The 21,952-nt window shown below is 44.4% G+C and overlaps 3 protein-coding genes across 4 annotated transcripts; 1 reads left to right on the top strand and 2 right to left on the bottom strand.

The window, feature by feature from the left end:
• Positions 1-828: 828 nt before the first annotated feature.
• On the bottom strand, positions 829-8,987 carry eif3s10 (eukaryotic translation initiation factor 3, subunit 10 (theta)). Its single transcript, XM_080481643.1, has 22 exons — positions 8,815-8,987; positions 8,011-8,201; positions 7,795-7,931; positions 7,237-7,400; positions 6,826-7,025; positions 6,519-6,727; positions 6,268-6,439; positions 6,016-6,120; positions 5,830-5,928; positions 5,630-5,746; positions 5,362-5,547; positions 4,922-5,269; positions 4,733-4,837; positions 4,534-4,647; positions 4,314-4,436; positions 4,079-4,232; positions 3,738-3,922; positions 3,408-3,493; positions 2,820-3,331; positions 2,069-2,201; positions 1,742-1,986; positions 829-1,545 (listed from the first exon to the last, which is right to left on the bottom strand). The coding sequence occupies exons 1-22, from the start codon at positions 8,861-8,863 to the stop codon at positions 1,364-1,366; spliced, it is 3,816 nt and encodes a 1,271-aa protein (XP_080337769.1). The 5' UTR covers positions 8,864-8,987; the 3' UTR covers positions 829-1,363.
• Positions 8,988-10,310: 1,323 nt separating this feature from the next.
• dennd10 (DENN domain containing 10) lies at positions 10,311-15,567 on the top strand. Its single transcript, XM_080481675.1, has 10 exons — positions 10,311-10,481; positions 10,812-10,866; positions 11,069-11,265; positions 12,020-12,099; positions 12,186-12,334; positions 12,975-13,086; positions 13,169-13,269; positions 13,403-13,510; positions 13,599-13,693; positions 13,773-15,567. The coding sequence occupies exons 2-10, from the start codon at positions 10,821-10,823 to the stop codon at positions 13,938-13,940; spliced, it is 1,056 nt and encodes a 351-aa protein (XP_080337801.1). The 5' UTR covers positions 10,311-10,481; positions 10,812-10,820; the 3' UTR covers positions 13,941-15,567.
• sfxn4 (sideroflexin 4) lies at positions 15,312-21,638 on the bottom strand. Of its 2 annotated transcripts, none has more exons than XM_080481677.1 (14): positions 21,455-21,638; positions 21,313-21,378; positions 21,181-21,237; positions 21,064-21,090; positions 20,381-20,435; positions 19,152-19,177; positions 19,007-19,060; positions 18,864-18,926; positions 18,703-18,771; positions 17,422-17,512; positions 17,200-17,315; positions 16,023-16,108; positions 15,811-15,928; positions 15,312-15,742 (listed from the first exon to the last, which is right to left on the bottom strand). In XM_080481677.1, exons 1-14 carry the CDS (start codon positions 21,491-21,493, stop codon positions 15,665-15,667), a joined length of 945 nt encoding a protein of 314 aa, XP_080337803.1. In that variant the 5' UTR covers positions 21,494-21,638; the 3' UTR covers positions 15,312-15,664. The 2 variants fall into 2 exon arrangements, with proteins under 2 accessions (XP_080337803.1, XP_080337802.1); XM_080481676.1 differs by having other exon boundaries at positions 18,703-18,774.
• Between the last annotated feature and the right edge of the window lie 314 nt (positions 21,639-21,952).

Consider the following 21,952-nt stretch of genomic DNA (forward strand, 5'->3'; position numbering starts at 1 on the left):
TATCATGTTGGTACCAAATCTGGCAACCCTGGAGAAGACAGCTTTATGGTACCATGCGCTAATGTTTAGAGTGGATTTATCGCCACGGTTCATAAAAATAATATTTCTGTCGTATCAGTTTGAAGCAGAATCTGACCCAGAAGGCGAGGCTGCTAAAGAAGTTCAGACTCTGCGGCTGCAGCAGGACGTTTCAGAATGTTTCAGTAAAAATATTTGAGTTTTGCAGTATCCACTACCGGAGGGAGGGGTCATTTCCCCGCATGAGGTCACGAAGGGAAAAACTCTGAATCACATAAATGAGCACACCTTTGCTAAGAAGGGGAGCAAGTAAGTGAGATGACATCTTACAATTAGAAAATCATTATGAAGTCAATTTTGAATAACAAGAGACCTCTGAATTCACACCTACAAGCAATTTAGTCACAAATTAACTTTAAATACAGGTTGTTGAAGTATGTGAGGTAACTAGAGAAAACCCACATACGCACAGGGAGAACATGCGACAGGTGTAGACCGAGAGGAGCGGCGCTGAGCCACATTTATCACAGCTAAAATACACTTTAGACTCAATAGCTGTGGGTTGTTCCCCCCCCCCACAATCACAGGAGAGGATTAAATCCAGTAAACTTTGTAGAAATAATTTTTTTTATTTTCAAGACAAGATTAATAAGCCCAGGGGGAAATTATTTATATCAAGGAAATAAAAAGCTTAAATTACTTGAATGTTATTTTTGTATTTCAGTTTATCAACTATCAAGTTAAGACAAAAGAAGTACTGCAATCATTCGGCTGAGATGTTTGAATAAAAGCCCGTTGGAGACTGAAAGGTGGAGCAGGTGAGCAACCAGTCATCTTTATTATTAAAGGCTTTATCTGTACACATCAACCTGGTTTGACACTCAGACTGCAGCAAGATAGAAGCACACATTGTTTATCAAGCAAAACCATTTCATTACTCTGAGCATGCACATCAAAACCTGTCACTAGTTTTGTTTCTTAAGAGATCAGAAGCGTCTCATGTTGGGCAAAGAGCAGAACTCTGAGCTGAAGTCTTCATCGAGGCAGATGGTGATACTCTTCAGTTTGAATTGAAGGTTTACAGGTTTATTGGTCGTCGGTTAACTTCATTAAAACACTACGAACCAAGTAGGAGGGGAGTCGTTCTGCACACGAGTCCACTGGTTAACAGTGTTTTTATGAGTCAACAAACTAAAACAAAATAAAACCATGTGAACATTATTGTCTACAAATATTTAGATTCAAAGAAACGACACACGTTAAGAGTGATGATGTAACAAATCTGATCGGATACTGGATTACTTTTCTTTCTTCAACCATCGCTCCGGGAGGCGGGAGGTGGCGCTCAGCGGCGGACGGTGGTCCAGCCGTCGTCGTCCGTCTCGTTCTTGGTGCGGCGTTGGTTGTCCTTATCGGTGCGCCAGGCCGACTTTTCCCCTTCGCTGTCACGTTCACGCTCTCGTTCCCTCGGTCGCTCTCTGTCGGGCTCCTCACGCTTCTCCTCGCCCCCGCGACGCCACGAGCCTCCTGGGTGACGAAAATCTGACCGTCAGGATACATCCAAGGTAGAACGTTCTGGTGTCTAACCACTATAAATAAACACTGCCCCCTGCTGGCTGAACACGACAACTTCATATTTCTGTCTGTATTTTGACAGTTTTAAACTCGCCTGAAGTCTCATCGTATTATTGTGAAGCTTGGACGACGTTCTTGCTCCACTTACCCTCTTCTTGCTCTCTGGGTGGGCCTCTGCTCTCACGATCATCACGGCGCTCTCTGTCCCGGCGTTCGCCACGGCGGTCATCGCGCTCACGGGTATCCTCGCGCTCACGGGTATCCTCGCGCTCACGGGTATCCTCGCGCTCACGGGGATCGCTACGCTCACGGCGATCGTCGCCGTCTTCCTTGCGAGATTCCCTCCAGCTGCTGGTTTCATTTGTGCCCCCTCTCCTCCACACCCCCTCCTCTCTGTTGGTACACAGAAACGCCATCAATGGAACTGAGAAGTTTCTGCAATTGTGAAATGTAGAATATCATATTTCAAACTCACCTTGGTGGCCGACGGTCCCCGAAGCGCTCACTGGATCGGTCCTCTTCTTCGCCGTCCTCCCCATCGTTGTGGGATCCACCACGTGGCGGCCCCCAGCTGTCCTCTCGAGCTTTCTCACGCTCACGCCAGCCACCTAAATCACAATGGATACCCCAACGTTTAACACCAACCCTTTGACCTTGTTTACACGACAATGTTTCAAAAGAGTTTTTGCGTTAAGTTCAACGATTACATGGCAACGTTTTCAGAACGATGCCTGGCAACAGCTAAAACACTGAAAACAATGTAGTTCGCACGTTGGGCCTCTAGTGGGTGCTGTTGGTTGTTTGTTTATTGAAACCACACGGGCACAGAGAACAATACACTATAAACATTAACAATGGGAGTACACGGACATTCTAGTGGACAGGTGACCAAGTTGGATTGTTAATACAGTGAATGTCAACTATAAAGCTACTGAGTCCCAGGAGAATATGGACGGGGAGTCTTGACACTCTGCAAGAAAACATCGTTTTTACTGTCCATCTGCTGAGCATGTGAAAAAAAAAATAGTTACTACGGCCATGATGCAGTAGCATCATTTACCATATGGAGACGGAGTTGGAGCCTTTAAAAACAAAGCACCATTGTCATGTAAACTGACACCCAAAACGCTATAAAAGTTTTGAGTTTCACTTGAAATCATTATGTAAACTGGGTTTTAGACCAAGAGCTGTGTCCCCTCCCCCCTCAGATGTTTCCACAGACTTACCAGGTCTGCCCAGTGGCTTCCACGGTTTGGCGTCGTCGTCATCATCATCGTCCATGCCCCTCCTTCCACCTCGGTCATCATCTCCCCTCCGGCCCCAGTCATCATCAGCCCCGCGCCGGGGACCCCTGAGGTCATCCATGCCTCTGCGAGAGCCTCTTTCGTCATCGAAGCCGCGCCTTGACCCGCGGTCATCGAAGCCTCGCCTGGGGCGGTCATCATCCATGCCCCTCCTGGGACCCCGGTCGTCTTCGAACGCTCTGCGGGCGGGACGGTCGTCGTCGAACGCTCTGCGGGCGGGACGGTCGTCGTCGAACCCTCTGCGGGCGGGACGGTCATCGTCAAATCCTCTGCGGACGGGACGGTCCTCGTCCAGCCCTCTGCGGGGGGTACGGTCGTCATCGAAGCCCCGGCGGGGTCCTCTGTCATCTCCACCCCGTCGAGGAGCATCTGCCCGTCTAAAGGACGTCTCTTTTTCCTCCTGGTCGTCTTCTTGACCGTCTTGCTTCTTTTCCCTGCGGAAAGCACTCCAGGTTAGAAAAAATATGGAGACGCCGCGGCATGGCGGAGTGAGGCGACGGCACAACTCACTTATCAGGTACAGAGCGACGCCACTCCGACTCCGGCTCTCCCTCGCCGCGCTTCCTCCATCCTCCCTCCTCCTTCTCTGGCCACTCCTGTAGAAGCAGCACATCTCGGTTAAAACGACATTTCTCCATGATCGCTTCACACTATGCAGATTTGATTTCCTCCAGATTGTTCAACAAGGCATTACAATTAAGTTAAATAAAAAGATTTTCTTAAAAAGTGGAAAGTTTCTACATAGCTACATGTAGAGCTTTTTTTTCCTTCAACATTGTCCATCACAATGTAGCCTGTTATCATCAGATAAACTATAAATATCGATGTCCGTTTCTGGACCTTGGCAGCTTTCTCCTCAGGCGGGCCCCTCCTCTCCTCATCACGGCGTCGCTCTCGCTCCTCAATCTCCTGCTGACGTGCGCGCTGCTTCCGCTCCTGCTCCTCCAGCTTGCGCAGGCGGTCCTGGTACTCCTTCTCCTCCTCCTCGCGCTGCTCCAGCTCGACGCGCTCGCGCTCTTCACGCTCTGCAACATCGGACAACAGCCGGTACTGAGCTCAGGTTGGGAATAACGGTGCAGCGCAGGACACTCAGAGGAGCGCCTGCGATCGGTCGTCTCTGCTAACACTTCTAGATCATATCCATCACATGTATTCAGGCTTTATGAACAAAACTTAATCACCCTTCTTGAGCTGCTCCTCGTGGATCCGCTGTTCCTCCTCTTCTTTCTGGAGGTAGTAAGCGGTGCGCCTGTCCTCTTTGCGTTGCCTCTTCCTTTCTTCGAGACGCTTCTTCCTCTCTTCGACCAAGCGCTCCTCAAAGGCTTTCAGTTTTTCCTTTGAAGACAAGAAAGTGAGCGTGAAACAAACCGAGATTTCGAGATATCGTGAGCCAGAAGCGAGGCCGACGGCTCCTACCTCGTAAATGAAGCTGCGGGCAGCGGTAATCTTGGACAAGAAGCCGTCTTTGTCCTCCACCATCCGAGACATGCGCTTCTTGTGTTCCAGAGCCTTCTCCCGTTCAACCTTCATGTTACTAATCTGAGAGGGAAAAGACAGACACACTCCGTAAGTCACATCTCTTACTTACAGCTCAGTTATCTACTGATCATTATATTGTTTTTATTTCATATCCCACCCGCTCCTCCTCCTGGAGTTCCCACAGCTCCATGTCCTTAACACGTTGCTCCTCATAAGCTTTCTTGATGAGAGGAATCTCCTCGAGGCGCTTTGCCCTCTCAAAGTAGTCGATCTGTTTGGCAAACAAAATCAAACAGTGAGTGTCCAGTCCAGTTTTATACGACTCATAATTGAGCGCCAATTGATCCTTCGGTTACCTTTTTCTCTTGATTCTTCAGACGCTCCTGAAGTTCCTTCTTCTCCTTCTCCAGCTGCTCCACCTGTTTAGCCATGATGAAGTCTGGATCCAGCTCCTCCAGGTCCTGCACACAAACAGCTGATTAGTCCCTTTTTAAAAACAATCGCTTAGCATCTCATGATTTTTTGTTTTTTTGTCTGCATTTTACCTCGATGTCAATATCCTTGAAGGCTTTGGCCCCAAGTTCTGTCTTCTTGATCTGCTCCAGCCGCTCACGGACCGTCTTCTTCTTGATCTGCTCGTGCTCCTGCATGATGCGCTCCTTCTCCCTCTCTTTAGCCTCCTGTCGCAGACGCTCCTCCTCCGCCTTGCGCACTTTCTGCATCTCTGCCTCTCGCTGCTCCAGCTCCTCTTTCTCGCGCTGAATGTTCAAGCTCTCCAGACGCTCCTTTCGCTCTTCGATGGTCTGCCGGCGGGCCAGGATGCGCTGGTGATCCTTGCGGGCGTTTTTCAGATAGGCGGCGATGGCCTGCTGGTTCTGTTCATCGCGTTCTTGCTGAATTGGGAGAAACCGTTTATGAACAGATCAATTTTGAATAAGATGAAACATCACACAGAGTTGTAAGAGAATTATGAGGGTGAACTCACCAAGATGGAAGCTGGCTTGATGATGTAGATGGCTTTAGCCAGAGAGGCAGACATGGCGGTCAGCTGGTTTCTGATCTGCTCTGACGGCATGTTCTGCAGGAAAGGACCGACGGGAGCATCCTCTTTGGTCGAGTAGTTCAGGTCTGAGCCAAAGCTTAGGGTCCGAGAGGTGTGGTCTATTCGGACCTTTAAAGTGGAAAACAAAACATTAAGCTGTGCAAAGAATCCACCATCATCATCGATCTAACGATTGTGAATTTTCTCTTACTTGCAGGTCACAGTGTCGGGCAGCATCCACAATGGAGCGCTCGAGCTGAAAGGCGTCCACAAATGGAACCAGAGTGGCCAGGCGACTGAACTCGATGCTTTGATAGATCTGTGCGACCTGATGTTAGAGACCGAGTGCATGAGTGACTTTGTCTTCAACTGAGATTCAGGAAAGATTGTGAAAAGGACAAATAGAAGTACCTGCTGCAGGAGCCTCAGGATGGTGTTATTCTGCAAGTGTGGCACATACTGCTGCAGATCAGCCTCTTTCTCAGCTTGATCTCTCACCCAGTTCAACACCTAGAAGCAGAGCACATCAATTAAGATTGGTAGGCATCATATCAAGGGTTTGGGTTTGCATCTGCTGCATGTTGCTGGATGGTTTGCCTTGGTCACTCTTCCACTCAGCTTCAGAGGATGAAAGTCCACCTCCAGCCAGTTGTACAGCTCTTTGACTTCAGGTACGACGTACTGCAGCAAGTTAAATCTCACCTATAACACAATTAGAAAAACAAATTCATTATTTAGACATTTAAGAAGCTAAGCTTTCAGTTTCTCTTTAAATTCCTTCAATAAATACAATCAGTTTTTCATAAATACACTTTGAGAAACATGTTCTAAATAACAATGAAGCTGCACCATATCATTGATGAGACTCTGGCGGGTGGGTGGGGACTGCAGGCCGAGGAGGGTCGCCAGCCTGCGGTGTTTCTCCACGATGATGCCGTCCATATCGAGCAGCCGAGCAATATCTGTACGCTCGGGGGTGATGGGAATGGACAGTGTTGCCAAAAGGACTCTGGTAGACATCCTGAGAATAGGGACAAAGGTGTTGATTATCACCTGGTCACACCCATGAGGAAAATTCTCAGCACTGGAAAATAACAAACCTCTGCATTTCATCCTGAGTCAGATTCTTTCGCATCTCTCTGGAAAGGTGGTAGAGCCGGTGGAGGGTGCAGGCGTGGAAAAGAGCATTTCCAGACTTCCAGAAGACAGTAGACACCTTGTTGTAGTAGTTGGCCATCAGCTGGGGTTTGGGAGGCTTTTTGGAAAGAGCAAAGAGCCCATGGATGTCCTCTACAGCCTTAAAGGCTTCCTGGTGAGAGGAAAACAACACAAACCTGTATTTTTCCTTTGCAACAACACAAACAGAACATGAGAAAATTTCTCATGTACCGTAAAAGACTGACAAACCTGCCAAAGCTCCATGCTGATGGCGCTGTCCAGCTGCACCAGGCGTGTCTCCAGATGCATGGACTGACTCTCTGGGTTGTTCAGATTGATGGCTGTGCTCTGGTTGTGGTGGCGCTGGATCTGACCCAGATGCATGCGCAGGTTGTCACACAGCTTACGGAACTCTGCTTTCCGGGTGTACTGGAGGCAGAACTTGAATGCTGTGGGAAACATGAGGATAGATGTTGACTTTAGGAAACTATTTTCATTTATATTACTTTGACACCTTACAGCCTTAAATTTCAAATGAAAATAACCCTGTCACACAGTAGATATATACGCTCCAGTTTATAGGGCTTACATATCATTTTTACCCATTATGACAGCAAAATAGTTACAAATTACTAAAACTGGTGTAAAGTGTGTCCCTACCTTGTTGGGCGATGTCATGATAGAGGCGCTCCACTTTAGAGTTGTTCCTCAGCAGGTCCAGGCACTGACGGTACGACTCCCACAGGAACTTCACCCAGGGAGTGAGCAGCAGGCGATCAGTACGGTCCTGAGTGTCCTCTCCACTCACAGCACTCAGGAGCACACTGGAAACAACAACAAACTGTATTCACAATACAGATTTTAAACTGTGGTAACAAACTGGAAGTCTGTGGTCTGAGCCTCCATCATGTCTGCAGCAAGTGGATTTATGTACGTTTACATGTTGCGCTCTGTCCTCTCCTTCTATCCCCTAACCCAAACCAGAATGACAGAAAGCCTGCACTTCAGAGTCTGATTCTGCAGGTTTCTTCTGGTTAAAAGGGAGTTTTTCCTTTCCACCATCACATATGCTGATTGAGGTTGAACTGTTGGGGTATTCTCTGTAAATGTGCCTCAAAATGACTGTGTCCTATTTGGCACTATTGAAATAAAATAAAATTGAACTGAACTGGGAACAGCCCAGGTCTAACTTCGTTAAGAGGGACAGCGTGGCCTTACCTCTCTGGAGTCTGGATGTTGTCCAGATCCTCGATGTCCAGGACCATCTGCTGGGACTCCTCTTTGGCCGTCTCCGTCTTCTCCTCTGCCAGCTTCAGGTAAGCCCTCACCACATCCTCCAGTGATTTGATATTGACCTGGACACAACAATAGATATTTCTCCTGTGTAAACAGCATGTTGCTGAGATCAAACACCACAGATTTCTCCTCACGCACCTGCTGGCAGATGTTCTTGTACTGGTACAGACCCTCCTTGGCCAGGTGGCTCTTGCGCAGATCCACGCAGAGCTCCAGGTACTTGAGCATAATGGGCTCGTGGATCTTCTGCCATGTCCGATGTTTCTTGCTTTTGATAACATCGTACAAGACATCCAAGGCTGGCTGCTTCTTGCCAACCTCGAGAAACTCTGTGCAAAAAGATCACAAGAGTTAAAACGCTAAAATAAGCCAATAACATTATTCTTTTTTTTTTCGTTATACATTCCGGTGTTCCGGATTAAGCGGTTTCCCGGATAACTGGTGACCGACTTCCTTTACCGTCCGCTGTTGCTGTTCGTGACAGCAGATGTTAGAAACTAAACGAACACCGTTCAACCGCATTCACAATAAAGTGTTTAAAGTGTCGTACATTTGTGAGTCTTATATTGACTGATGTTAATACTAGCAGCCACTGCAGACATTAAGAAATTCAGTCACCGGTTAACAGGGAAACCAGTAAATCCGAAACACCAGTGAGGCCTGCCCCGTGTCGAAACGGTAGAATCAACTATCAGATCTAACGAACAGACAGTGACTACCAGGCGCTTAGTTACCATTACAATACTGATGCAAGCTTAAAAACGCCCCTTTTTTTTAAACAATATGACTGACTTTGAGCATGATGGAGCACATTATAAGCCCAGGCCGGCTCGTAATGACAAGGCCTCCGCGCCACTCCAGACAGTTAGGATTTAGCCCGGCGGCTAACCGTTAGCGCGACACGTAGTGAGTTCTTTTGAGAAGAAAAGTGATTCCGCTCACCGTTCGCTCGTTTGAGAGCATTCTCTGGCCGTTGAAAATACGCCGGCATGTCGGTGGCGTTCTACTGAACCTCAGAAACGGATGACTTAGTGAGAGAATGTGGATAAATTTCACCAATCCATCCAAGCCACGCTCCGACCCGCTGAGAAGAACCTCGTGAGCGAGCGGCGGACAGAGGGTTGCCACTTGCGACGCGGCACCGGCGACATCCCCCTCACACAATGCATGACGTGCGAGCGTAGTCAGAATGCGTGTATAGTTGTTTTACCCAAAGAATATTCAGTTTTACATCATTCTGAACCCTTCTCTTTAAAAAAATAGGCTTTTTACTGAAGATTTTTGTCTAACTTTACATATCACATGAATTAACTGTTTTTTAAAGGTACAGTTTTTGCAAACCCATCTATTTAAAATAATTTCTCTTTAGAATTAATTAAGTATTTCTATTAAATTGTATTGTATTGTATTGCATTGTATTGTATTGTATTTCATTTACCAGATAATGTTTTGGGAAAATGCTTAAATATGCAATTTGCAAATGAATAAAGGTTTCACAAAGTTACGTCTTTAATAAGGTTTTTCACCAACCTGGCAACTTGGATTGTATAAAGTTCCCGTATGTGCTTCAGGGAAGGTGCATTCAAATACTTCCCAAAAAGTAGCATTTTCCCGCTTCCCTGTTTCATGCTGTATAGCAAAAACTGTTCCACGATAATAGCACAAATTACTCTAGAAAATAGGAGAACAATTCTCAAAAGAAAACTGAAGAAATCAGGTGTGAATAAGGATATGAGATGTATCTATTTTTGATTTGTTCAAAGCCACAGATTATCTTTGTTTTTGTTTTTTTATTTAATTTCTTTCTGTTCAGTTGTAGCGCTGGTTTTTAGTTGTGAGTGTCTCTGTATTGGCAACTTTTATTTATTGGATACGTTTATGCATTTTATCAGTGATTTATGAGTATCATATAATGGATGTATAACTTTCTGGACCCAAGGAAGAATAGTTCTCGGGACTTGCTGCAACTAATGGGAATCCTGAAACAAACAAACAACAAATAGCGAATGCTTAAGATATTTGTTTCATGTGCATTTATTGTATTACTTTACTTTTTGCACAAGGGTGAGGTATGGAGTAAGAAACTTGACTAAAGTGTTTTCTTAATGTGTTAATTCTTAAAAAGTACTTTGAAATATTCAAAACAAAATTTTATCTATTTTATGCTTCCCCTAATATTGTGTCTTTAATGTAGACATTTGAAGCATATTACCGAAAGTTTTTTTTTCTTGAACAAAAAACTTGAACTCCTTCCTTCTCTTCTGTGTATTCTCGTAATGTGTAAAATGCAAAATAGTGAATTAGATTAAATTTCACTCTTTAGAGTCAGAACTTACTAGGTATTTTTCAAAAATGCTAACGTTTTCTGACATTGTCTGTTATTTCCGATGTCCCTGAACGCAGCATGCGGGTGTGCTGTGGTTGGCTGAGAGCAGCGTGTCCCGGAAGAGGGAAGTAAGGGAGGAAGGTGTGTTGACATCTTCACACCCCCTGAACAGGGCCACAGACCCATGGGCAGGGCCACAGACGGTTTCCAGCTCTTTTTTTCTGTCTCGTTAAATCCTGAAAGTGTCACTGTCTGACTCCTGGAGCTCCCTGGAGCTTTCAAGGTAAGCAGGCGGCTCTTTGTGGGTCTTCGGAGGCGGCTGAACGCTGCTCCCGGTGCAGTGTTTCGGATTAAGCGGTTTCCCTGTTAACTGGTGACCCACGTTCTGTGATGTCCGTCGTTGTTACTAACAACTGATGTTAAAAAAAGATAAACGGTTCGACACGTTTGACTTTATTGTAAATGCGATTATACAGCGTTCAACCGGACAGCTCTGGTTTTTAACATCTGCTGTTACCAGCGGCAACGATGGACGCTAAAGGAAGTGGGTCACCAGTTAACTGGGAGCCCAGTTAATCCGAAACACCGGCTGAGCTTTTCTGAACTCTTCCAGGTATGGGAAATGGCAACGACTGAAACGCAGCTGATGTTGAGCGTCGGGTTAATCGGTGAGTTTTGGCCTCTTAGGGGAGAATTTCTGGTGGAATCATTTATCAGAAACCCTTTTGACATGCAGCAGTAGTACATCACATGACAGCAGTGTGACCCATAAGTGTCCCTCATTGGTTCCTGTATTGCTCTGTGTGTTCACTAATGTGTTGCAGCCTGTTGGACTGTTAACGTCCCTGTGTGATGTTTGTCCCCCACCAGAGAAAGATGTGAACGGAGACACGCTGTGGGTGTGGTGCTACCCATCAGTGGGCTCTGAACTGAGGCAGGTCCTGCTCAGGAAGTGCTGTCTGACACAGGATGGCCGGGACTTCCACACCTTTGTGTTTGGTCAGTTCTGTCGTACCTGGTACTACATCAGCACGGTGGAGGTGCAGGAACCTACAGCCCTCAACAAGGTGCCATGTTTTAGAGATGCAGGATGTTACTTGAACCCACAATATGTGTTCGGTATCTCCATATGACTCTGAATGCAAAAAAGCACTCAAGTAAATGATACTGATGCCTTTCAAACATACAATTAATTTCATATGTCATCAAACAAAAGGTATCTTACAAATAATATCCTCAAAACTGATTGAATGTCTGAATAAGAGGAGCAAGAATTTGTTGTGTTAATGACTTCTAGCTTGTTGCCATCAGGTGTTGCCTTCATGTTGGAATAATTCAGCGTCATATGATCCATTGTCAACGTGTTCTCTGGCATTAAGGCTTCATCTGATTACCTAAATATATTGACATGCAGCACATGAATACAGAGTGCATGTAAACTTAGTCACTGTTCAGTCAGTCTTTTGTGGTATGTTTATTTATTGCGTGGATATCACAATTATGATGTAATCATCAGTAGAATTGCTGCAGATACGCCCGTTTTATAAATGAAGCTGAAACCACAAACGCTTCACACATTTCTCCAACACTAAACTGTTAAATAAAACTTACCTGAGATCTTTTAATGTCAACATTTTTCAATTTCAGCATTAGTTTTCTCACAAATCAATGGATTTGTTTTGCACTGACTTTAGATGTTCATGTTTAAGAAATCCTCATTTGTATTCTGTTCATCAAACGTTTTTTTTGCAGGAGCTAATTCAATTAGGCCGTTTGTATTGATTTATGTTCCTGTTCGTCCTCTTCTGTTCCCCTTCCAAGGTCACTCATTTTTCAATAGTCGTGACAGCAAAAGACTTCAACCCTGAGAAGTACGCTGCGCTCAGTCGAATCCTCTGCAGGTAACGGAACAAATCCATTTCATCACGATTTGTTGGTCTACATGTTGCCTCTGAGTGGTGCTGATGGAGGGAAGTGTAATCCTCAGGATGTATATCAAACATGGCAGTCCAGTCAAGATGATGGAGGCCTACATCACCGTCCTCACCAAAGGAATCTGTCAGAGCGACGAGAACGGCTCCTTTCTCATCAAGGACTACGACGTTCGGAAGGCGTACCTGGCAGGATCCATCAAAGGTGAGATGCACCCTTTCTCTCTTTTGCTCAGGGTTAAGCTGCATATCTAAACCGGCCCACAAGAGGCTTTGATCCGGCCAAATAACCAAGCAGATAATAGAGTAGCAGACTCGGCATAACGCTGAGACATCGGTGATGTTGCCATAAAAGATCACTGCCTCATTGCAAGAAAACTAGCATTAGGGCCTGTTTACATGGCAATAATTTCTAGTGAAAACACAAAGCTTTCATTGTCTCCATGGAAACGGGTGAACGCAACACCTTCTGAAAACACTTGGGTTCCGTCCCGAGCTGCTGGCGAAAGCGATTGTACCGCACATGCACACCACAGTCGTAGTGAAGAGTTCCTCTGCACATGCCCAGTGGATGGACAAGAACAACAAGGTTTTGCCTCCAGAGGGTCATGACGTTCAAATGAAAAATCAGTTTTTACATTTGGTTCATCACATAGTTTAACTCTCAGAACAGAAGTGTGTGTGTGTGTGTGTGTGTGTGTGTGTGTGTGTGTGTGTGTGTGTGTGTGTGTGTGTGTGTGTGTGTGTGTGTGTGTGTGTGTGTGTGTGTGTGTGTGTGTGTGTGTGTGTGTGTGTGTGTGTGTGTGTGTGTGTGTGTGTGTGTGTGTGTGTGTTTTCTCTCTCAGATGTGGTGTCTCAGTTTGGGATGGAGACCATCATCCTCTACACCGCGCTCATGCTGAAGAAGAGGGTCGTTGTGCATCACCCTCGGATTGAAGCGCTGTTGGAGTTCACCAGGTGAAATTTGAACTTGAGTTATCAAGTCGATCCTAATCCTTCCCTCCGTCGGCGGCTGATTCTGGACCGTCTTTGCTTTCAGAGTACTGCCGGCTCTGACGTGGCACAGAAAAGACTGGACCATCCTGCACCCGTACGTGCACCTCGCTGACCCCGAACTGGAGGATTTAAAGAAATGTCCTGGTGCGGCTCCCTGCTGCTTCTTTTATAGAATTATCAAGACTTGTTGCACGCTTGGAGATCAGTTGCCGTGTGTGCCGAGATCAAACAGTGAGAAAATTAGTAATTCATTCCGCAAAATGCTTCTTCTGCACAGCATACGTAGCAGGATTTGTGGATCCAGACGTGAGCAACAGATCGGATTTGTTCGACGTGTTTGTGAACCTCCCAGAGAGCGTCATCACAGTGTCCCAGAGTGCCAAAGGTACGGGCATGTTGACATAGAGAGCGGTCCACTTCCTGGAGCACATCGGTTCCCCTCGCTCTGTCTCACCGTTGTGTTTCACTTACAGAAGCCATGGCGATGGGGAAGCTACACAAGGACATCGGTCAGCTCATCGTCCAGTCGGCGGAGGACGCCGAGCGGTCCGACAGTCAGGTCATCAAGGTGAGAACACACACCGGACACATCCCTCATCAGCTGGAGGAGTTATCGCCTCCAGTCTAACCTTCGCCTTCACCCGCAGGACATTTCTGTCAAAACCAGAGAAGTCATTTCCACGCTGATGAGTCTGGCTGAGGAGTGCGACGACTCCAAGATCACCCTGGAGGGATTGAAGCAGCGCCGCTTCCCCCCGGCCACAGAAAACTTCCTCTTTCACCTGGCAGCAGCCGAGCAACTCTTACGGATATAAACTCGGGGTTTCTACCGGGCGGGGACGTCGCTGCGTGCAGCACGCCCTCCGGCCGAGCGCCGGGTCGCACGCTGAGACGATTCCTGTCAAACATGTCGACTCGTCCACCGAAGTCTGAGTAGCGTCGGTTTATAATGTGAACTGTTGTGCCAATAAGCGGAGTGATCAGAGAGAAAGGACGGGTTCTTAACAAAGTTAATGAAAAGACCAGAATCAAACGCACCCGCAGAGATCAGCAGGACCAAGGATCAGCAGCGTGGACAGGCTGAAACGGGTTTGGGATGTTTAACATAATGAAAAGTTTCAGGCGAGGGGTTTAAAATAGATTCAGTCTTTTCTCAGTTTGATCTGTGACGTTTGTTCCTAATTAGTTAAGCTAACGAAGTCTGGGGTTTTTTTCCCGAACAAGTAAAAAATAAGAAATGTAAGTGCTGTTGCCATTTAGTATTAATCGGTCCATTGAAACGCCAAGGAACACAACTTTTACGACTCCTATTTGTATTTTTTAAAGGTGGTTCCTCATGTTAAAAAGTCCACTTGTGTTTGGGAAATTGTCTGAACTATGTTCCTTGCCAGTAAATATTCTGCCTGTGCATTGCCTTTAAATGGCTCCATGTCTGTAAGAAACATTCATCTGTGGGATGAGCAGCAGTGTTGGGTGTGTGAGTTGTACCCAAGGAAATTTTCTTTGCTGTTGACTCATGTTTGGTTTTCCAACTTTTTCTTTATTGGTGCTACTTGGTGCTCATCCCACAGATGCATCTATCTTACAAATGTGTATAAACAGGCTTCCCAGCAGGAGGAATTATTGTCAAATGGGATTGTTACAATCTTCCAAACACCAAATTCCCTATTTTTGCATCTAAACTAGGAAAAAATGCATCTTTTTATTCCCAGACGTTCATGAACGCAGCTTCATTTTCAACATATTCTAACTTCACTTTTTACAGCTCAAGAGCAAAAAGTAGTTTGAGTAGAGATCTCACAGGGTGTCGTCTCTCCGCTGAAGTGGGGCAGCGGTAGTTAAAACTTTACAGTGACGGCGGTTAGTGACGTTATGTGGAGACAAACGAGCCGACACTGCACTTCCAGACGTCACTAATCTGCTCGGTCCTTGATAAAGAAAAAAAAACTAACCCTCGCTGCAGGTTCAGGGCCAGATGTATTTGTGCAGCAGGCAGAGCTTAAAGAAGCCAGATCTGAGGAGCATGTGTCCAATCTAGTCTTAATTCAGATATTAACCGTTTGTAGATTTCAGATCGCTACAGTGAATGAAATTGCAGGTTTTTTTTGTTTATATAACAAAGTCCCGTTTTGTATTTTACTAATATTATTGCCACACACAACAAGCAAATCAAACGTGTGACTGATCAATGTTTGCCTCCATGTTTTTATTGCATTGAGCGTTTGACTGGTTTCGTCTTCAGGTCACGTGCAGTTGGAATCGTAGTTTTTGTTATTCACCATGTTGCCAAACAGACGGCTCAGTAATTCAGGTGAGACAGCGCGTGCAATACAAAGAAATGATCATGTAACTTTGAAAACTAAATGTATTTTCATGAACCGATGTAATGTTTGCTACACTTGTCTAATATTCCAGCAGAATAAATTTAATATCAAAAAGTGGGCCGAGACTGTTTTTTGGACTAAACCTCACACGTGAATACGGGTCTTTCAGTCTGTTACTTCTTCCACTCTGCGAGGAGATTCAGTGTTTTTGTTCCTCAGAGTCCTCGGTGGTAGAATAAGTGTGGTCCTGCTGCTCCAGCCTGCAGCTCCTCCTCCAACGTTTCCTTCTTTATCTGTAAAACAAGGCCAGGGTCAGCTGAGGTCATGGTTCAGAGAAACGGCAGAGGACTGGAGATCTCACCGTGCCCAGTTGTGGAAACAGACTGAAGGAGACGGGGAGCATCAGGCTCAGGAACAACAAGGTGCTGGCGTGACGGACCGGCATGATCAGCAGAGAGTTCCTCTGGAAGAGTCTTGTTCTGTGTATGATAATGTTGCGTTTTCAATCCTGACAGCTGAGAGGTTTTAATCCCGGAGATTGTACATAAAACAGAACCGAGGGGAGTGACTAACCTCTTGAGGAGCAGCAGCAGCAGGTGAGGAAGAGCAGCCGTCGTACCGAACAGCACCGCCCTCGACAGTGCAGTCTCTTTTACAGCCTGATAGAATTTTTTTAAGAAAATAAATTATTGCTTTTCTTTAGGAACCGTTTGCACGCCAACATTTCAAGTGAAAATATATTGTTTTCGTTTCAGAAAAGTTTCCCCTTTACACAGCAACATTTTAAAAATAACGGCAGAAACGCTGAAAACGATGCAGCTGTCATGTTGGGCCACTAGTGGGTGCTGCCGTTTTTGTCACGAAACCACAGACGCGTGTAGAGAACAATACGCTATAAAAATTAACTATGGGCGTACATGGATTTGCAAAAAGAGAAAGTAAGTTTAACTTGAAAGGAACGGAGATTTTCACAAAACCAAGATTTAATGGAACGCTGCATTTCTGTGAACTGGTTCAATCTAGACAAGGAATCAAAAGGATCTTAATACACACACGATTACAAAAAAGGAATGAAATCCAGTATTGGATTCAACTCCAATGAATTGAAGTTCCACCTTGGGAGCAGTTTCCAAAAGTAAAATGTTCAGGTTCTGTCCACACGAGCCAAAATGATCTTTGTTATCCCCGTCGTTTAAAAAAAAAAAATTTAAAAAAATCCTGCACAGATGTCAATATGAACACAGCTTAAAATGATGTAGTACATATGTCGAGCCTGTTGGTGGCGCTGTAACTCATCAGCACAGAAATACACCAAAAATGGAGCTGAAGACATGGAGCGTGCAAAACCATTGAAAAAAAAATCCTTGTTTTCGAGAAATCCAACATCTCGCCTCTCATATTCCACCAAATGTCATCAGTAGCTTCTGCAGCATGTTGTTGTTGTTAAGTGACGTGGCAGAGATGGTTGCGGGGTTCTAGATCAAGAGGTAGGGCCATCCACACGTCAAAGCCGAGGCGGAATTTTAAAATGTCCCCACTCTGGAACCCGTTTCCAGGCTCATAAAACGCCGCCCCGTGTGGATGATCGGCCAAAAACGATGCGGTTAAAAGAAACGGCGTTCTCGTGTGGACAGGCCCTCAGTGACTCGGAGCACCGTTGTCATTTAAACCCAGTCTCAAAACGCAAAAAAGGTTTTCACTTGAAATCGTTGCCGTGTCAACAGGCTGTTAGGCACATCTTTATCTTTACCTGTTTTCCTGCTGCTTTAGAGACGCCGACCAGATTCCCATGCTGATCAAACACTTGGATGCCAGTTTCGGACTCGTCACTTCGTATGGCGAACACATTGAAGAAGGCCAGAGCAGCTGGGAAAGGTTACACACGTTGGTACTACTTTAAATGCCAGTTCTCTTCGCGCGTCTGGACCGAGTTCTCCGCAGCAGCACTTTAGCTTCAGGATGAAGGAGTTACCTGAGAGTGGGATCGGCAATACGGTCCTACAGAAGGTCTGGATTGGAGGACTTCTTACGTTCAGTCGGTTAATCATAATCTGAGGGAGGGTCTGAAACAGAAGAGGGTTTAATCAGAATTTCAACGGAATTTGGATCATTGAGTAAAATCCACACATCCACGGGTTTGGACCCTTTGGGAGGCATTAAAGAAGAGTTTTGTGTTCTGAAGCCGTCTTTTGAAGCTCGAGAAGCCTTCTTCTTTTGTACTAAGAGTGGATTTGTATTGTATAGTCTTAGAGACAAACTCTTTGAGGCTCCAGCAAAAGCCACAAACACAAATTTACTTTTGTTTCCCACATTCTGACACAATGATATCAATAATTATTACCGTCTGTTCATATAATTTCATGCCTTACAAAACTGATTTCTGCTCACCAACTCATAAAACATTCTCTGTGTGCATCAATGAACACAAGGTAGATGTAAAAATTTTAAGAAATACAAAAAGTTACATTAAAGACAATGTGTTTCAAATGAAGTGGCTTCCCTGTTAACTGGTGACCCTTTAGCGTCCCTTGTTGCTGCTAATAACAGATGTTAAAAACCCGACAGAAATCTGTGGCCGTCCTGACAAAGCCGTTAAACAACATTTACAATTAAGTTTCGAGGCGTCGTACCTTTTGTGACTCTTACTTTAACATATGCCATTACTCACAGCAACAATGGATGCTCGATGAAGTCGGTCACCATTTACCACGGAAACCAGTTAATCTGAAACACGGGTACCATACGCTAGTGTTTACAGTGGATTTATCTCTATGGCTCGTAGAAACGCTGTCGTTCAACCAGAATCTGTGGGAGGGTCAAAGTGAGTATCCACTACCAGAGGGAGTGGTTATCTCCCTGGGTGATGTCATGAAGGGAAAATCTCTGAAACGCCTGTATGAGACACACATTTGTTAAAAGTGGAGCAAGTGAGGGAAATGAGACACTCTTCACTTCTGGGGCCTCATACATAGGCTATGGTGACACATATTACTGTTAGAAAACCTTTATAAGTGAATTTTGCATAATATGAGACCTTTAGCTGGCGTGAAGAACTTTTACTTTTTGCACAACGACTTGCTCTTCTACTTTAACAATGACTGTGGGAACTTGTGCAACCTCTGGCCATCGATCAAGCTCCCTGTGCAGAACTGACTTGGGCCATGCGTGAACCACCGACGCCCCACAGACACAGCCTCTGCGAACTCGCTGAATATCCCATTAAGCACCATCAGCACAATCGCGCTGCACACACCGCTACACACGCCGTGTAGGAGATGGTTCCCGCCATCAGCACGAGCTGCCGCAGACTCGTCTTCGCGCCCTGCTGCAGAGAGATAAAGAGGGATACAGTGAAGCGGAGACGGGAGGAGGGCAAAAGATTACAGAAGGATTCAAGCAAATGAGCCACATTACCTGCTCTGATGAACTATTTCTGTTGGCGAAGTTGAACCCTGCCCAGTAACTCTGCAGCAAAAACTGAAAGCAAAGACAGTCCAACGTTAAACATCTTCAGAGTGTAAAACGTTTCAGCCGCAGTGATGATCGCGGTTCATTACCTGCCAGGAAAGACTGAGTGTGACTTTACTGTGAGGCACAAGACTGGCAACCACCTGCAAATAGCCACAACCAAAAAAAATAGCTTTAACAACCAGATATGAAAAAGAATCACAAGTATTCGTCAGTGCAGGAGGAAACACTCACCATCAGTCCTGAAAATGGAATCACAGCTAGAAGAAAAAAAAGATTGCATCAGCTTTTGAAAACTGCCCTGTTAATATTTTTTTTATATTTTTTAATATATGACTTGAAGTTAGTTAATTTGTGCCTGCTGCTGATTGATAAAAATAAAACCCAGATATGACACACAGTTTCTTATTGGCTTGAAAGAAATACAGTCTATTATTTCAGTTTCTATATCTACATCAGGTAAAAAAGTAAAAGGATTGAATATTCATTATTCAAGTTTATCAAATTACATGTTTAAATATGCTAACAGTGCATAATCTGAAAAAAGAAAATTATGATTCCACAACATTTATTCAACACAAAAATCTGCTGATTTAATGTAACCATCTAAAAAAAGACAACAATAGAAAGATTGGAAAATTTAAAATGTACTGACAAATTTACTTTATTCATAACATTTCCACATTGGAGGTATTGGTTAAAAGCATTGAGTAAAGAGATGTTTTGCTCAAACAAGTGTTGAAAATGCAGGAATACTTCTGCTGTTATGCGAATGTCAATCGAAACAGTTTTTCATTCTTATCATTTTAACAAAATCTACTAATCTTACACAGATAGCACTTAACTCAAAGCTGAGAACAATTATTTATCTGTGTTTTGTGAGACTGTCCATCAGAAGTTTGTGAGAAACGGGAAGAAATGTGTGAACAAATATAAACATGACTCAGCAAAAGGTTAAAATAATTTGGAACGGGGCTGCCTTCAAATGTTGGGACGGATTAAATAGTTTGCACATGGAGTTCGTTGAAATTTGCAAATTCAGTTTAAATTGATTTCGTGACAATAAGGCCTTTGAATTTGGGCAAAACTAATTTTCAGGTTCCCGAATTAACTACAAACTTTAAAAAAAAACAACTTTTTGAATCAGCTTGTTGAGTCGGTGAAGCCCCTCGTTGATCTCATCAGTCGGGCAAAATCAAAGTAAAACTAAACTTTAACATCTGAAGTGAAAACGTCTTTCATCAGAGTCAAAGGGGTGTATAAAGAGAATTTTGAATATGTAAACGAAGAAAACCTATTTTAGGCCTGAAATTAAAATATGAATTAACCCTGAAACGTTTATAGTTGCTGCAATGTGCAGATGTGTTACACTATGTGATCTGCAAGTGAGACGACAAAACAGTGAAAGTGTAAGTGCGATATTTCACAGCAGATGAAAAGCCAAGTTGTTGCTGATGTTTTACCTGGAGCACGGAAAAATAGTGGCAGAGGTGCACCAGAGTCATCGTGGACTGAAGACTGTGAACGCAGAGAAGTCGTCAGGACAATGGGCAACAGTTAATAACACGCCAATGTTGTTAAAAGTCGAATGGGAGGCAGAGCTTTCAGCTCTCAGGCTCTCGTGGGGCTGCTGGGAGACCTTTACTGAACTTCTTTCCATGTTTCACTATTACACGTCTGTCTTTCTCTCTCCTTTTTGTTTTAATTTGTCTCCAGTATCGGCCTTTTCTTTCATTCCTCTTCGATCCCACTGTGCGTATTGACTTTTCTCCAGTTATGGTCTGAGCCTCCTGCCTGCATCACGTCTGCAACGAGTGGATTTATGACTTTGTTATAACCATCTGTTTGTAGCTTGTTGCGCTTCGTTTCTATCCTTTAATTTTCTCCCTTTATATCCTCTAACTCCAACCAGAATGGCAGAAAGTCTCCACCTGAGTCTGGTTCTGCAGGTTTTCTCCTGTGAAATAAGTGTTTTTCCTTTCCAACGTCCCCTATATCTGCTGCTGTGGAATTATTTTGTCTTCTCTGTAAAAGTGCTTTGAAATTACCGCGTTGGACTCCGTGCTACAGAAATAAACTGAATTTAATTGAATGTATGTCAAGAATGTTCACACAGAAATGTGACTGAGTATTAGTTGTGACTTACAAGTGAGAGAGTCACTGCAGCTTCATCCTGGAGGAGTTAAAAGAATAAGATGTTAAACTATCTGCATTGACCATTTGCGTAGCTTTGTCCAGATGAAACTATTGGACTGAGTCTCACCTCTTTACCCAGATCTTCCACCCTCCCTAGAAGAGTGTGTGCCTTTTGTATTTCAGGCTGAGGATGGGAGAGATGTGTCACACAACAAGTTTTATTTCAATCCATCTCACAGAATCATAGGTGACCTCTCACCTCAGAGGCCAGCAGCAGGGTCGGATCCAGAAGATTTAACCAGGTCTGCAGCCGACTGGAAAAAGACTGACAGTAAATAGGTTTCAGTCAAAATATACACAGTTGAATTATAATGAAGGTGCTGCTGCTGTGGGTGTATTACCTGCCCCTTTGTTTTCCAGTATAACAGATTAGGATCCATCAGAGCCGCCGGTACACCTACTTCTTATAAATAAATTATATTGTGGGGGAAAACTGAGAATTAAACTACTGTGGTGAAGCTCCTACAGGCATTCATGCTCCATGCGGCTGAGGTCAAGCTGTATTTAGAAGAAAGACACTTCCGCATTTGGTCACGTGTTCAGTTGAGCTTCATGCTGCATTCATGGACCAAAAAAAAACCATCAGAAATCTGATCATCTACGTTTTCCAAGTTACTTTTATTAGAATAGAATAGCTTAGAAAATACTATATCTATCATGTAGGGAAATTCTTTACAGTGTTGGCATCTACTTTAAAACATTTGAAGCATTTTTTAGATAACGATCATATTTTTGTGTTTCATGATGAAATTAAAAAAAAGTTATATTTGTTCCTAATTTTGACATTTTTTCTGGATTCTTAAAAAGATGAAATATCTACAAACACTAAAACCAGAGAA

The sequence above is a fragment of the Lipophrys pholis genome, assembly GCF_963383615.2.
Source record: "Lipophrys pholis genome assembly, chromosome: 15".
Classification (NCBI taxonomy): Eukaryota; Metazoa; Chordata; class Actinopteri; order Blenniiformes; family Blenniidae; genus Lipophrys; species Lipophrys pholis.

Excerpts from the sequence above, each read along its gene's own strand:
- eif3s10 (XM_080481643.1), bottom strand. The coding sequence starts at position 8,863 with ATGCCGGCGTATTTTCAACGGCCAGAGAATGCTCTCAAACGAGCGAAC. Across the intron at positions 4,648-4,732 it reads TGAAGAATCAAGAGAAAAAG|ATCGACTACTTTGAGAGGGC; the intron begins GTAACCGAAGGA and ends TTTGCCAAACAG. Across the intron at positions 1,987-2,068 it reads GGGGACCGTCGGCCACCAAG|AGAGGAGGGGGTGTGGAGGA; the intron begins GTGAGTTTGAAA and ends GTGTACCAACAG.
- dennd10 (XM_080481675.1), top strand. The coding sequence starts at position 10,821 with ATGGCAACGACTGAAACGCAGCTGATGTTGAGCGTCGGGTTAATCG. Across the intron at positions 11,266-12,019 it reads AACCTACAGCCCTCAACAAG|GTCACTCATTTTTCAATAGT; the intron begins GTGCCATGTTTT and ends TCCCCTTCCAAG. Across the intron at positions 13,694-13,772 it reads CCGACAGTCAGGTCATCAAG|GACATTTCTGTCAAAACCAG; the intron begins GTGAGAACACAC and ends CTTCACCCGCAG.
- sfxn4 (XM_080481676.1), bottom strand. The coding sequence starts at position 21,493 with ATGGATCCTAATCTGTTATACTGGAAAACAAAGGGGCAG. Across the intron at positions 20,436-21,063 it reads CTGCAGTGACTCTCTCACTT|TCTTCAGTCCACGATGACTC; the intron begins GTAAGTCACAAC and ends CTGCGTTCACAG. Across the intron at positions 18,927-19,006 it reads CACTCAGTCTTTCCTGGCAG|TTTTTGCTGCAGAGTTACTG; the intron begins GTAATGAACCGC and ends CTTTGCTTTCAG.